The sequence below is a fragment of the Gekko japonicus genome, unplaced genomic scaffold (assembly GCF_001447785.1).
Source record: "Gekko japonicus isolate JY-2015 unplaced genomic scaffold, Gekko_japonicus_V1.1 scaffold885, whole genome shotgun sequence".
Taxonomy (NCBI): Eukaryota; Metazoa; Chordata; class Lepidosauria; order Squamata; family Gekkonidae; genus Gekko; species Gekko japonicus.
The window spans coordinates 244,127-256,872 of record NW_015167564.1 but is presented as its reverse complement, the minus strand read 5'-3'; the positions used below and the strand labels follow the sequence as shown (position 1 = coordinate 256,872).

General features: G+C 46.8%; 1 protein-coding gene across 1 annotated transcript in view; it reads left to right on the top strand.

The window, feature by feature from the left end:
• Nucleotides 1-12,746, top strand: part of COL18A1 (collagen, type XVIII, alpha 1) — a 152,329-nt gene that overhangs the window by 55,664 nt on the left and 83,919 nt on the right. Inside the window, exon 3 of the mRNA XM_015413811.1 lies at nt 8,454-8,537. Within this exon, the coding sequence (XP_015269297.1) occupies nt 8,454-8,537 (84 nt within the window). The remainder of the gene's footprint in view (nt 1-8,453; nt 8,538-12,746) is intronic.

The window sequence follows — 12,746 nt, the reverse complement described above, 5'->3', positions numbered from 1 at the left end:
GCCAGAGGCTAAAAAACTATGAGCTAGCTCACACTAACTCAGCTTAGAGGTAACACTGCCCAGAAGTGACGTCAGCGTGCAGGGCATGTTGCAGTGGGCACTCTATGTTTAAGGATGCCCTGCACGATGACGTCATCTCTGGGTGACGTTATTGTACCGGGCACGTTGGTGCAAACGAGGCAGTTTGGGGGGTGGGGTTCCCCCCCAGCCAGATCAGGGCCACCGGATTGGGCCCCCTGAAAGCGGGCAACCCCCCCGCCGCCCCCATTGGGAGAATGGGAAGCCTAGCCTGCTAAGACCTGACTAGTCATCGACCCCCATGTCTGCAGGACCATTGCTCCCACTGTGCTCCACCGTGACACGGTTTCTAATTTCTTTTTAAAATTTATTTAAAGGAGACTGATGTTGTAAGTGGGAAGGTTGCCTTGGGAGGGGGAGATGTGGAAGATGACAGAGTAATGGCTCTGCTCTGGAGTAGCTTTGAAGAGCAGCTGCATACACAGAAAATTGGCTAAAATTGTTTTCAAGTCCTTCTCTGGGATTGTGCCAGTGACCCCAATTAAACTGGCTAAGTCAGCGTGCTAGAGCAAGAATGCTCTCCCTGTCAGATTCCTAGGGGCAGCTTGCTGCCTGATGGTCATGCTGTGTGCTTGGCCTCCAAAGTGTTAACCCTTACCCATGGCAAGGATTCCGCCAGCAGGTTCCTTGTATAGTGTCTGAAGCAGTATGCACTCCCATCCCTAGTTCTTTAGCACTGCCATTGCTCAAATGTGTCTCCTCTAACTGACAAGGATGAAGTCTGATTACTCTGAAATTACAAAATCTAGATGGGGTCATGTCCAAGTATTTCTTGAAAGATGAATGCCATACACACTACCACCCTAGTGCCCCTCCTGCTAGATTATCATATTGTCAGGTCCAACAGTCAAACAAATGGAGTACAGTCTTCCAAGAAGCATATACTTTATTGTCAGTACTATTGGTCAGGAACACAAGCACTGTTAGGAATGAGGAAAAAGGGAAAGCTTACCGAGATATACAGAGTTCAAACCCCCCCCCCCCCCACCCGTGGGCCAATCAGCCTGATTCCCGCGGGCGGGAAGGAATAACGAATCGAGCTGGGAAACGAAACCAGTCACACAGTTGATTAATATGAAGACACTACAACTAGACAGTGGTACAAGGTTACAGACAAAGACAGGGAAAGGAATGCGGCACCCAGTCTTACGCAGGTCAGGCGGGTGCCCCCTCAGTCCATAAACAATATGGCAGCGTAGCTGACACATATTTGATTCAGACCACAGTATGCCCTGAAGGACAGTTGCAAGAACAAACAAGGTTTGCTCCTGCAGGCAGAACAATTAAGCAATTCAAACATGTGAACCAATGTTCACCCTCCAATGTAAAGGCCAGTCACCAGGATCACTGTTCAGTCTGATCTTGGGATTTAATTTCTGTACAATTTCAATTACGGGCTTTGATCAGTATACCATCTGCCACGTTGACGCCCACTCGCCCATCGTCAACAGATTTCTCTGGAGTGCCTCACAGTCCTCCCTGGTTCTCACCACCCTGAACAATTTAGTGTCATCTGCAAACTTCGCCACTTAACTGCTTACTCCCAACTCCAAACCATTAAGGAACAAGTTAAAAAGCACCAGACCTAGTACCGAGCCCTGCAGTACCCCAGTGCTTACCACCTTCCACTGTGAAAACTGCCCATTTATACTCTCTCTCTGCTTCCTGTTATTTAACCAATTTTTTATCCACAAGGGCGTTACAGGCCGTGGCTGGTTGGATCAGGCTGAGTCGGCTGAAACTAAACCCGGCAAAGACGGAGGTCCTGGGTCTGAGTTGGGGCGGTCCGGGGTTGGGGCTCCCTCTCCCGACCTTCGATGGGGCGCCTTTGGTGCCAGCGTCGGAGGTTAGGACTTTGGGTGTGCTCCTGGACTCCTCTTTAATGATGGAGGCTCAGGTAGCAGCCACTGCCAAGTCGGCCTTTTACCATCTTCGGCTGGCGCGGCAGTTGGTCCCCTTCCTCGACCGTGATGACCTGGCCACAGTGATCCATGCGACGGTCACCTCGAGGTTAGACTACTGTAACGCTCTCTACATGGGGCTGCCTTTGTTGCAAATTCGGAAGCTGCAGCTAGTGCAGAATGCTGCAGCCAGGCTGTTAATGGGTCTCCCTAGACGGGATCACATCCAGCCTGTGCTGAAAGCACTGCACTGGCTCCCAATGGCGCTCCGGATTCTCTTCAAAGTGCTGGTTCTTACCTTTAAAGCCCTATATGGTCAGGGTCTGGCCTACCTGAGGGACCGCCTTTCCCCGCATGTTCCCCCAAGGGCACTACGGTCAGGGAATCAAAACCTCCTGGATATTCCAGGCCCCAGGAACATCAAACTAGCTGTCGCCAGGGCATTTTCGGTGGCGGCTCCTACCTGGTAGGACAAGGTCCCAGAAGAGATCCGGGCCCTGCGGGATCTTGTGCAGTTCCGCAGGGCCTGTAAAACGGAGCTCTTCCGCCAGGCTTCCGAGTAGGAGCCGCCGCCGCCATTATTCCACCACCGCTCTTTTCTATCGCTGCACTTTTACCACCGCTTGAGCGGGTGTCATCGGGGGTGCGAGACGTTCCTGGTGGATGACAGGGCTGGGGGGACATAGATTGCTGCTGTTCTGCTATAACATCTCCAGAACACCATCTTCGTTTTAGGATTGGAGTGATTACTAGAGCACTGATATTTTATTAATTGTATTATATTGTATTACTGTAATTTTATATTGTTTTATTGTTTTAACCTGGCACTTATGCCCTTGTTAGCCGCCCTGAGCCTTTGGGGAGGGCGAGATATAAATCCAAAAAAAGGGGGAAAAAGAGGACTTGTCCTCTTATCCCATGATTGCAGAGTTTACTTTCTTTTCTATTACTGTTAATTCGACTCAGCGGTCTCGAACAGCTGCTGAGAGTTTATGTTTAAGCAATTAATGGAAAACTACCCACATAATGATAGGGTTTCAAAAGTATTTCTGAGATCCATGAAAGCTGCACTTAGTGATCCCTTCTTATTACTGGTATACTTATCAATAATAAACTGTAGAAGGTGGCACTTACTCACCTTCGGAAGCCGCAGTCAGATCGCCCTCACATTGGCTAATTACAATAAACGAAACTGAAACCCTTCAGAAGCCAGATTGTTCTTTCCCCAAGATTATCTTGTTTTCTTACCAACTTGCCATACAGCAGTGGTGCACATAATTTACCCACAACTAACAACAGGCTGATAGGGCAGTAATATCAAGGGTCTGATGGGTCTCCTTTCTTGTGTATGGGCACAGTGAATTTACTTAGGAGCCTTTGATTAGGAACTTCCAAACAACAACTCGTCAGCCAGTCCCAAATGTTAGTGAAAATGTGATCACTTATTTTATGAATCAGACTGTGAAAGAGGGACACCAGGCCCGCAGCCAGGATTTTTTTTTTTTACTTTGGGGGGGCATCAAATTTTTTTAGAATGCAACTAAACCTAATTAAAGTTGATTAAACCACAGTTAATCTTATTACCTTCTACGCCCCTTCCCGACCCTTTAAAATGGAGCGAAGCAAAAGCCACACTGCCTGCAGCCAATGTTCCCTCTAAGATGTGGAGTCTTGTGAGCAAAAATTCTACTTTGTGAGCTCCTGGCATTAAAGCTGTGAGCGAGCCATTTGCCTACTGAATAAATTAGTTTGCTCTGGAGCCATCCTTCCTGAGCGAGGACAAAAATGTGTGAGCCAGAGGCTAAAAAACTGTGAGCCAGCTCACACTAACTCAGCTTAGAGGGAACACTGCCTGCAGCTCTCCCTCCTCCCCAGCCCCATATCCTGCTTGCAAGCATTCTGGGCAAGTTAACAGCCCGGCCTCCCACCTCGCCTCACCTCGGATCGCAGGAAGGCTGCTGGAGCTATTGAAAGGCAGGTCCTCTTGGATGAACAGGCATGGGGACAAGAGAGGGATCCCTCACTCCCCTTTGAAGCCTGAAAGCGGGCCTGCCCCTGCAAAGGGCGGCCCCCACCCCCGGCACAAACCCTCCTGGTGCTGCCTTGGGTCTGACTGTGGGAGAAAAGTGGGGGAAGGAAGGAGTCGTGCTTCCAGTGGCGGAACGACGGGTAGCCACCTCTGTCCTGCAAGGGAAGGAAGGGTCGGGGTGCTGGGTTTTTTCCAGGCTTCTCAAGGCATGGAGGAGGGGCAGTGCTCTGCCCAGCCTGAGCGAGGCGCCCCCACCACTTTCGTTTCCACAGACAGCAACAGCATGGCACCGACTCTCCCCGCCCTTGGCTGCCCCACAGGGAACAGGAGATGTCCACGCTGGCTTCTCTTCCCCGGCCATCATTCCCCAGGAGAGGGCACGGAGGGCAGCCAGAGAGTGAATGTGTCTAGTCAGCAAGTGGGCGGGTGGTGGGGCAGAGAGGGGTCTGCAGGAGCTGCTGCCCCTTCCCTTCGGGTGTGGGCCTCCCTTCTAGGGGTCCCAAATCCCCCCCGGGGGCGGAATTCCCCCCGGTTTCGAGCCCCGATTCCCACTCCCGCAGAAACCCCACCCCCGCACGTGCGTCACCCGGAAGTGACGTCACACACTGGGGGCGGGACAACGCCATTTGAGGGGAAAAGAAGACGCCAGCCGGGAGCCCCCTGCTCCCGGCAAAAAGTGAGTTGGCAACCCTACTCCCTTCCGAGCCCAGGCCCCCGTCCCCACTGAGGGCACTGTGGACGCGCATGGTTGAAAACAATAGTACTACTTGTGAGTCGTAGGAGGCGGGAAGACTGCCAGCTGGCTAGTTGGCTCCTGGGCTCGGCTCTGCGCGGGTGTGCCTGGCTTTAGGAAAACCTTTTTAAAAGAAGACGGGAAGAAGAGATTGGATTTATACCCCGCCCTTCATTACCCGAAGGAGTCTTAAAGGAGTTTACAATCTCCTCACCCCTCCCCTCCCCACAACAGACACCCTGTGAGGTAGGCGGGGCTGAGGGAGCTCTTTCAAAGACTGCTCTTGGGAGGACAGCTCTGAGGGAACTTGTGACTGACCCCAGGTCACACCAGCAGCTGCATGTGGAGGAAGGGGAAATCAAACCAGGTTCTCACAGATTAGAGTCCGTGCTCCTAACCATTACACCAGAAGGCTGGGCAGGGCACAGCCACAGTGACTCGCAAGTCTCAGGAGGAGGGAGGAGTGCCAGCTGGCTTGTCACGACCTGGGACCTAGGCTTGGCACGCTGCAGTGCAGGCCCACCCGATTTTAAGAATTTTTTTAAAAGGATAAAAAAAGGTTTTCTTTGATGAAAACTTGTGGGGTGGGGCCTGTAATTAAGGGGGCAGAGCCCCGAAATGCCCCATCGTAGCTAGCAGGCCAGAGTGAAAGTGTTTTACGGGCTAACTTTAATCTCTGGTATGTCAGGACACGAATGATTAGGATGGGCCCTGCCTATAGCTGCACTTGTGCACTTGCTTGCCGTTATGAAGCATGGCATTATGAGACTAGATGACATGTTCAGCGCAAAGCCTGGTGCTGTTCCTGTATCCAGGGTTTCCAGGATACACAAATACAATGACAACAAGAACAGAAGTACACAGGAGCAAGGTCTACAAACTGGTCCAGAGTCAGATATCCAAAGGTCCAATCCAAGGGTCAGGGTAGGAGGGTCAAGGGTCCAGGGGTCCAGGTCCAAGGCTTGGGAACAGGGACAGGATACAGGGGTCTGGCTCCCAGGCTTCAGGAGCAAGCACAGATTACCAGAGTGAAGATACAAAGCAGCCTTGTAGCTTTTTTCATGGGGGGGGGTGCAGAGGGGGCATGGTGGCTAATTTAATCACCAGAGCTAATTGCATGCTCCAGCCAGTAAGTTAAGCAGGTCAGCACAGGCAGCCACCAATGGCCAACTAGTACTTGGAGATGTTTTAAGCTCCCACCCGGATCCTCCTTCCATCAAAATACCAAACTTTTTACGTGGGGGGGAAGTTTTACTTGGGAAAAAAATGGATGCAACTTCCTCCCATGGGGTATGTTTTAAGATTGGAGGGCAATCTTGGCTGGTCTTCAGTGTTTGTTCAGGAGTCAGGAGGTTCAACCCACATTTTATGGTGTTTAGAATCCTGGTCTCTGATCCCTGGAGCTTCCCTCCAAACCGCAGTGCACTTTCACATTACAGCCAGGCAGACCCTGTCCTGGGTGCTGCTGGGGGCCAGGCCTTTTGCATTTGCTGGGGATGGGGGCAGAGTCAGCTGTGTTGGTGCCAGGCACATGCTGCTTCCCTGCCCACTCTCACTCAGTTGCTCTACTGGCTGGCCAGCTGCTCTTGCCACTGCCTTCCCGACCAGCACCCCCAGGCTCCCTCCACCCCAGGGAAGATTGGGGGTTCAGGGCAGACCCTGTTGCCCCCAGGGTCCCCAGAAGCTATGGGCTTGGGTACAAGGCTGCAGGGTCAGGGTATAGCTCTGTTTGCTAAACAGCTCCGTGCACAGAGGGGTGGCAAGCAAGGTTACTTCCACACAGAGTCTTGCTCAGCATGTTCCTTTTTTCTCCACCTTTTTCTGACTCATCCCCTGAGGGCCAGATATTGCCCCTTACAGTTGCATTCACTATCCTACAGGTGCAGTCTTTTATTGTTTCCCTATCAGCCTGCCACTCCTGGTTCTGCAAGTACTCCACTCAAGGAACTAATGCTGACCATTGCTGAGCAACCAAGTGGGTGTTCCTATGTCTCTCCTGAGCCACCAAATGATCTCTTTTTCTTCTGTGCTCTACTGGCTCAGGAGAGGCTGGTGGGGATTCTCCTAGAAGATCAAGCAGCTCAACCATGACTGGGAAGCATTCTCGCTTCCCAATGCTTCCCCCATTGGGTCTGCTGCTGGATCTGCCTGCTCAGATAGGGATTCTGTTGGTGGGGGATTCTATCCAAGGAGGAGAAGGAGGTGGCAGCTGTCTGGCCCATGACACTGGGGCTGATAAGGCATTCTGTGTAAACAGTTGGCACCCAAGTGCGGGACTCCTAGAAGAAGTGTCCCTTTATTTGCCCATATTGCACTGCAGAAATTGCTCAAAGCTCTGGTAACTTGGATGGTTGTGTGGTTGATATCTAGAAACTAAATGTTTATTGTACAGAATCCTTACATAACTGATACTGCTTTCTTGCAGAACTGTCAAGTCCTGGATGCACTCACTCTCACAAACACTCTTGTAGCAGCAAGATTTGTTTATTAAGAGGTAGGAAGGTTCCAAGCATAGACAGCTTCTGTGTCGGAACTGGGTCCCAGATGCCATTTCCATCAATATACTATAAGCAAGAAATTCCACATATGCCAAGCGACAAGACATTGCTCCCACTTGGCCTGCCACATGTCTGCCCCTACCCTTGCGACCGCCCCTAACACCTGCAAGTTAACGGTTACATTATCTAGAAGTTCCCCAGACTACAAAGTCACACAGAATGATGAGATCATATACTTCCCAAGGTGTTCCCAGCAGAGATGATAACCAGCAATGAAGAGCAAAGTTGCGTGCAACATAGGAACTGTATAAGAGTACATGTGAATCCATAACACAACCAGTGGAATAATACAATGTGCGACAAGAACCCCTAATGCAACAGAACATGAGTATAAGAAACAGGAAATATTTGGCAAGCGAGACCCGAGCTTGACAAGAGCTATCATCACCTCTTTGTGTCCAGTTTATCATACAATCAGAGGAAAGGTGCCATCAGAACAAACCCTAAAACACATCATTATTTTGATCAAGGGGGTGTTGTGACCTTCACTACGACCCTTCTGCATTGTTTGGATGGGATCATCAAGAAGATATAGACTGAAGGGCATTCAAAGAAGCACATGAACAATTCATATAAGATTCTGTCCTTTTGTCGTATGCTACCCATACTGCTTCTAGTGGTAGGTTGCTGTGTTCACTGCCAGGGGTCACCCAGAAGTTCTGTCACAGTTCCTGTGTGCCTCATAGAGATTGGGAGTGTTGAGCTAATGTATGTGATGTGCCAAAACTCTTCTGTCTGGAACTAGAGTCAAAGACTCCCTGCCACAAGACACAATGGTCATCACATTAGCTTCTCCAGCACAGCCGTTTTGTTCTTCTTGCATTGGAATTTTCACACTAAATGCTAAAGTTTTTATCAGTGCAGGTATGTTGTCTTTGATTCCAGCTCACAGGCAATTTTTAAAAATAATTAGGTGTGATAAATTGATGCCGTCAGGAGGATTCTCTGAAGTATGAGTCTGCCAACGAATACATGAGCTAGATCATCTGTATGGGAAATGAATATTGGCTTAAAATCAAATGGGAAATGTAATCAGTTGTTAGCTACAGGCCTGAGGTCTCGTTCAAAGGGCTGTATTCCCTTCATTTTAGGAATGGTGCTTTCTGCTTTAGGGAGGCTGAAGACTAACCTTGTTCCTGATTCTGGCTTTGTAGGGTGTCATTGCAGAACTGAAAGTGAAAGGAGATCCTCGGGCAGCTGAAGTCCAGTGCGAGGAAGAGGAGGATGATTCTGATATGGTGAGTGTTCTCTATGCAGATTTTGAGCATACAAACCTTAGTAAGCCATTTTAAGATGTCAAACCAATTGTGCATCTCTTTCTTCTTGAGATGCTGAGGATTAAACCTGAGATTTTATGTATATGAAGTACTTTACCATTAAACAAAATCAAGATGAGAAGAGTGTCAACGGATCTAGTCAAACTTCACCCAGATTTGGCAGTCCTTCAGGAAACGCACATAAACAAGGCTGATACCAAGCTCTTCAAATCGCGTAGCAGGAATACTTAGCTCCTGGTACATCAGAGTCAAGGGGGGTAGCCATACTTTTCTACAAAAATGTCAGATTCACTTTAAAAGACTCAGTGATAGATCCCAATGGTAGATTTATCTTCTTAAAAGGACTTCTAGAAGAAAAAAAGGTTGACTGTAGTGACAATATACATTCTTAACCAAAATCAAGTCTTCTTTATTGAAGATGTTTTCAACAAACTAGAAATATTTAGGGAAGGTGAAGTCATAATTGGGGGAGTCTGTAATCAGATAATAGACCCAATGTTAGATAGAACCCATAAGAAACACCATAAACCGGGGCATAAGAAAATACAACTTTGAGTTTAGCTTCTTTACTTTAAGAGATATGATCTTCGTGACATATGGCGACATCATCATCCCAAAGACAGGGATTATATGTACTATTCAGGTAGGCATGAAATCTACACTAGGATAGACTTCCTTTTAATATCATCCCCTTTGATAAATCAATTTAGGACAACAAGTATTGGCACGCCATTATGGTCAGATCATGCGTGGGTGGATGGCACTCTGAGTTTGACAGGAGATGACACACGCAATACATACTGGAGGTTAAATACCTCTTTATTGCTAAATGATTTGACACGTCAGGATTTAGAAAAAGATCTTCAAAACTATTTTAAGGAAAATGGTGGGGATGATATACTTGTAACCACAGTTTGAGACGCCAAGAAGGCCACGATCTGAGGCAAGTTGATATCTATTGCCTCATACTATAAAAAACAATGCAACACTCTCAGAGAAAAAACTTTATTGAACATACAAAGCTTAGAATTAGAACACAAGAGAACAAATACTAAAAAATATACAAAACTTTACAGGCTGAGAGAAAAGCCCTAGAATCTCTGGAAACTCATCAAATAAACAAAAAATTACTACTGAATAAGCAAAAATATTGGCACTCTTCTCCTCATACATTGAAATTGCTGGCCTGGAAGATCAATCAGCAATCTTCTTTTAAAAAATAGCTATGTTGATAGCAAAGGGGTTCTGCAAAAAAAACACACAAAAAAGATTATAGGTTCCTTTGTGACTTTTTACAAGGCGCTCTACAAAGCAGGGAATTCAGATCCCATCAGAATATGCAATTATCACTTCCGGTTGATGGCGGCACGCTCATGGACTCACCTCCCGGACCTCCCGGGGGTGTCTCTGTGCTCTGGCGGAAGGAGGGGACGAGCAGGCTCGTAACCCCGCCCAGGGGCCTGGCCAAGGAGCTTTAAGGGGTAGCCTCTTCAATGGCGAAATGCCAGAGAATCAAGGCTCCCCTCCGCTCTAGTGGTCCTTCCAGCCGAGAGACCAAATGGTACAAGTGAAGCCAACCGTGTCAAGCGCAGGAGATCGGGCATGAAAATGATGAAGGAAGCGGGGTCGGAAGACCAACTATGAACGTGAGTCAACTGAGAAATGATTTTTAAAAGAAATGACACTCCCTACCCTATCCCGTGGAACGGGAAAAGCGAGCGAGGGGGTGACGCCTCCCATGCGCATAAACTGTTGAGCGAGGGGGGGGAGCAGAAGAAAAACGTGCGATTGCCCAGAAGTACTCACCCAATCGAGCTAAGCAGTCAAGCACATATTCAGAGACTTCAAAAAAAAATCCCGAAAGTAAATAAATGGGGGAAAAGATGGCGGGGAAGAGGGACAGAGACAAAGAAAAACTTTTAAAAATGAAACTAGAGTCCCCAAAGCCGGAAACGACCAGTGAGATGGCTAAGGCTATAGCTGAGTGCATGCGCCCTCTACTGGAACAGTTAAACAACTTTAAAGAACAGATGTCCATGGTAACAGCAAATATTACAGCCCAACAAACGCAGTTGTCTGTAGTAACAACAAGCATTACTGCTCAACAAACGCAAATAACAGATTTGATCCAAGTAATGAAGCAGGATGCTGAGAAAATAAAGGAAATGGCTGAATCAACGCAGAAAGTGAAGAAGAAAGTGCAAAAATTGGAAAAGAAAATACTTCTTTAGAAGACCAAATGCTTCAAGTACAAATGGATAAGGCCAACATGGTCCTGCGCTTCCAGGGTGTACCTGAGAACAAAGGAGAGAATCTTAAAGAACTTATGAGCAAGCTACTCGCCCCAGTAACAGGGGAAAAAAGCAGAATTGCTACTCAATGACATGGATGTGGCCTACAGGTCATATTCAGGATATATAAAGAAAAACAATCTGCCTGGAGAAATTGTAGTAAGATTCTCGAAGGGGCACATCAGGGATGCTATCCTGAAAGCAGTAGCGGCAACACCCTTGAAGGCAGGGGAGAATGCTGTTAGAATGTTAAAGGATATTCCGTTTGAAGTAAGGCAATGTAGAATGAAATACAAAGAACTTGTGCTCTTCCTCCAAACAAATTCAATTGGATACAAATGGCTATTTCCAGAAGACGTAACATTTAAGATTAAAGAGAAGAAGGAAAAGATTGACTCTGTTCTTAAAGCTCAAGAATTTCTAAAGGAACAGCTGGGAAGGTCAGAGGATGAGAAAAAAGAAGAGGACAGCAGGTCCAGTGGCGAGCTGGAAACTGGTACATCTGGCAAGGACTCTTTGTCTGAGCAGGGGGCAGCGGCCCCGAAAAGTTCCTACAAGCTGCGAAAGAGAAGGGAAAAGAAGAAGTAAATGCTGAAGGACTCTGACTTGTGTCTTTGAGAACTTTGGTTCTGGGGGATGATTGGGGATACTGTTATTGGGCAGTTAAATGTAAACTTGGAGGGTAAAAGGTTTTCTTTTTTAAAGGGTTTGACTCAGTTCATAAAAAGAATAACAATGAGAAGACTTGATGTTTTAAAGCTAGTTGGAGGGTCTCCTCTCATGGGTTTTTAGTTAGTAGTGGGTACTTTACTTTCTCCCATATATGTAGTTCCCTAACCCCCTTTTCTGTTGTAGTTTTTTGTAGTTAAAAAAATCAATAAAAAATCCCCTCCGGGGGCTCAAAAAAAAAGAAAAAGAAAATATGCAATTATCTTAGATCCACAACATTTGGAAATATTAAAATAGCTGACAATCATAAAGAGCTCATGGAAGGACCCGTAACCCCTGAGGAGGTATCAGAAGTAATTAAATCACTTAAAATCAATAAAAGCCCAGGAAGAGATGGGTTTCCATCAAAGTATTATAAAACATTCTCATATATTCTCTCAGGTCCTCTAGCGGAATTATGTAATCATGTCCTAACTACGGGCAAACTCCCTAAGTCCTGGTCTGAAGCGGCCATAACTGTCATACCAAAACAGTGGAAAGGTTTAACAAATCCGAGTTCTTACAGGCTGATTTCTTTGCCCAACTAGGACATGAAAATATTTACTGCATTACTAGGAAGGCATTTTAATTTGTTTATAATGTATGTTCACCCAGATCAGTCTGGCTTTATGCCCTCCAGAAATCTGGCAGATAATATAAGAAAAACTCTGAATGTTATATCTCACTGTAATCAAGACAAGGAAAAGTAGACGCCAATATTATACATGTAAAAATGTATGGTTGAAATGTTATGGAAAAGCTTAAATAAAATATTTTAAAAAACCAAGATTGAGGTGGCCATATTGTCACTTGATATAGAGAAGGCTTTCGACAGATTGGAACCCCTGTTTTTGAAAGAAACTATTAGTAATGGGTTTGGGGGACAATTTTTGTAGGGCAATTGGAGTGCCATATGCAGCCCCTACAGCACATATACGAATTAATGGCTTTACATCTGAGGAATTCCATTTAACAAGAGGAACACGGCAGGGTTGCCCCCTATCCCCACTTATATTTGCTCTGGCCATGGAACCACTCACTTCCATAATTAGAGACAACAAACTCATATCAGGGGTTGAGATTAATAAATGTCTTTATACTTCACAAATCTAACAGAATCACTACTCAAAGTGGAGGAAGTCTTAAAGAAGTTCATAGAAGTCTCAGGTTT